The sequence below is a fragment of the Malus domestica genome, chromosome 14, assembly GCF_042453785.1.
Source record: "Malus domestica chromosome 14, GDT2T_hap1".
Lineage (NCBI taxonomy): Eukaryota > Viridiplantae > Streptophyta > Magnoliopsida > Rosales > Rosaceae > Malus > Malus domestica.
Window position 1 is genome coordinate 23994950 of NC_091674.1, and position 2398 is coordinate 23997347.

General features: G+C 38.5%; 1 protein-coding gene across 2 annotated transcripts; it reads right to left on the minus strand.

Annotated features, from left to right (window-relative positions):
- Positions 1 to 297: 297 nt before the first annotated feature.
- On the minus strand, positions 298 to 2398 carry LOC103431105 (11-beta-hydroxysteroid dehydrogenase A-like). Of its 2 annotated transcripts, none has more exons than XM_070812461.1 (6): positions 2105 to 2398; positions 1690 to 1882; positions 1378 to 1463; positions 1070 to 1201; positions 818 to 982; positions 298 to 637 (listed from the first exon to the last, which is right to left on the minus strand). In XM_070812461.1, exons 1-6 carry the CDS (start codon positions 2288 to 2290, stop codon positions 332 to 334), a joined length of 1068 nt encoding a protein of 355 aa, XP_070668562.1. In that variant the 5' UTR covers positions 2291 to 2398; the 3' UTR covers positions 298 to 331. The 2 variants fall into 2 exon arrangements, with proteins under 2 accessions (XP_070668562.1, XP_008367477.1); XM_008369255.4 differs by having other exon boundaries at positions 298 to 622; positions 2105 to 2396.

Here is a 2398-nt window from a genome sequence, read left to right on the forward strand (position 1 = left end):
GCAGTCACATAAAGTTTGGTAAAAAATTCCAGAGGTGGTCAGCGGTCACGTGAGAGCTTGAGGAAACCCCGATATATTAATAACTAACTTATACATTACAACACACCACACCTTTATTGCTTATTTACATCTACATACGTTGACAACTCAGAAACCCCCCAAATTTTAACCCCCACCCAAATTACAAACCTTCCCAACTCTCGCGCGCCCGCCCCAGCCCCGGCGCCCCCCCTCCCCCCCCCCCCCACACACACACACATATATATATATATATATATGTATATAACTTGGTAACCATTTCACATCCTTAAATCCGAAGTACTAGTTTTGATCAGTCTGTTTTGACTTCAGGAGTATGGAGGCTCTCAGGGTAAAGCACATTCTTGGCTCCTGTGTAATCCAAGATCTTCTCGCTAGGTGCATCTCTGGCAGATGAGCCCGCCCTATTCATATAAATCAGTCTGTAACCCCACTCAAGTAGCTCAGGGCAAAACACCTTCCATAAGTATGTCACCCTGAACCATGCCGGCTCCGTCAAGTACCTATCCCCACGACAAGCGCTGTTCACGATTGATTTGGCACATCCTTCCACTTTAGCAACTGGAGTTGCACTTACTTGGGCCTGCACAAAATTACGCTATTCAAACTGTGAATGAATATTGACAGTTTCAGCAACATACTGTGAATCTAAAGCGATGATCAATATTAACAGTCTAACAGCATACTATGAATGGATATTTAACAACATAACATGTTTCTAATATGCACACTAGATTAACTAATAAATTAAGCGCATATAAGAATTTAACAAACTTACATCTCTCAAATCTTGATCAACCGTCATTTTGCCTTCACTCATTAAGAACTTGCCTTGGGTCAGCTCAGACTCTATGAATCCAGGAGTCACGATTGTAATTTGGATGTCTGGCCCAAATTCAATCCTCAGTGTCTCGTACATGCTTAGTAGAGCTGCTTTACTTGCCTAAATTAGATATACGTGAACAATTAATCAATGCAGTATAAGATGATAATATCTCTAATATAAACAATCTTCATAAAGATCACTTACATTATAAATGCTTTGTCTTGGTATAGGTAGCCATGAAGCAGACGACGAAAGTACCACGATTTTACCTTTGCTGCTTTTCAGGTGTGGAAGTGCAAAATGAGTGGTATAAACCGAGCCCCAGAAGTTTGTGTCCTGCAACGACAAGTTGTCAACTTTCACTCATCTATTTGGAAAAAAAAAAAAAAATAGAACAGATAGGGACATTACTTGGTTTGGCTTACTTCAAAATTCATGCAAAATATATTGATGTTTTGATAATTGGACATGCATTTACCAATTAACCACATAAATGAAATCAGAGCAGTTACCATGATGGTTCTGAAGTTGGTGATATCAGTTGCGTCTTCCAATATGCTAAGTAAAGTGATCCCAGCATTGTTCACCAGATGGTCTACTGCATACATCACACATCCCATCAAATAATCAATCATACCATTAAATAAGAATTTACATGTTAATGTTACTCTAAAAATATCTTTATCTTTCTTCATTATTGTTTGTTATGGGATGACGTCTTTTTTTTGGAGTGCTAATATAATTCACTAGCTAATTTAAATTCATATTTCCTCATGCCAAAAACATGATAAAAGTTTATTTGTACACATATAAATTGTACTTACGCCTTCCATAGTGGTTCATGGTGTCATCAACTATTCTCTTGCAGTCCTCAACCTTGGAAACATCTGCACGTATCATGAGAACATCTGGAGAGCCAAAGTCACTTGCTCGATCAACAACTTCTCTGAGTGCGTTTTCACTCCTCCCAACAAGGGCTAACCGTGCCCCTCTCTTCGCATACTCATAAGCCAAGTGCTACAAAATCAAACAACACAAACATAAAGTGTACTAACTAAAAAATAATACGTCATGTGACATAACTAACTACAGTATTTGAGAAAACATGCACAAATAGAACCGGTTTCAAATTTAAGCAAACAATAAATTGTTGTTCATATTTACCATGATTCGGTTCTATTTTGATTAAAAGTTTGTAGTGTGCGCTATTTGTTCTTTAGTGTTAGTAATATTGATTACCTCTCCAATACCAGAGGAGGCCCCGGTTATGACGACGACCTTTCCTTTGAGATTTTCACTGAAAATGGAGCTCAGGACATAGGAGAAGGACTTGAAGAGATAAAAGGGTGGCAGGAAAACGCAGAGGGAGAAGAAGGTGAAAGGAGGAGCTACAAGATTCAAGAACGTGTGAATAAGACCCAACATGGCTTTGCTTAGATTTGCTACCTGTCTGATGATAACACAGGAATATGTTTCTGAGATGATGAAATCTTGAAGATAGAAGCTTTCTATTAATTTGGTTTGGGGTTTATG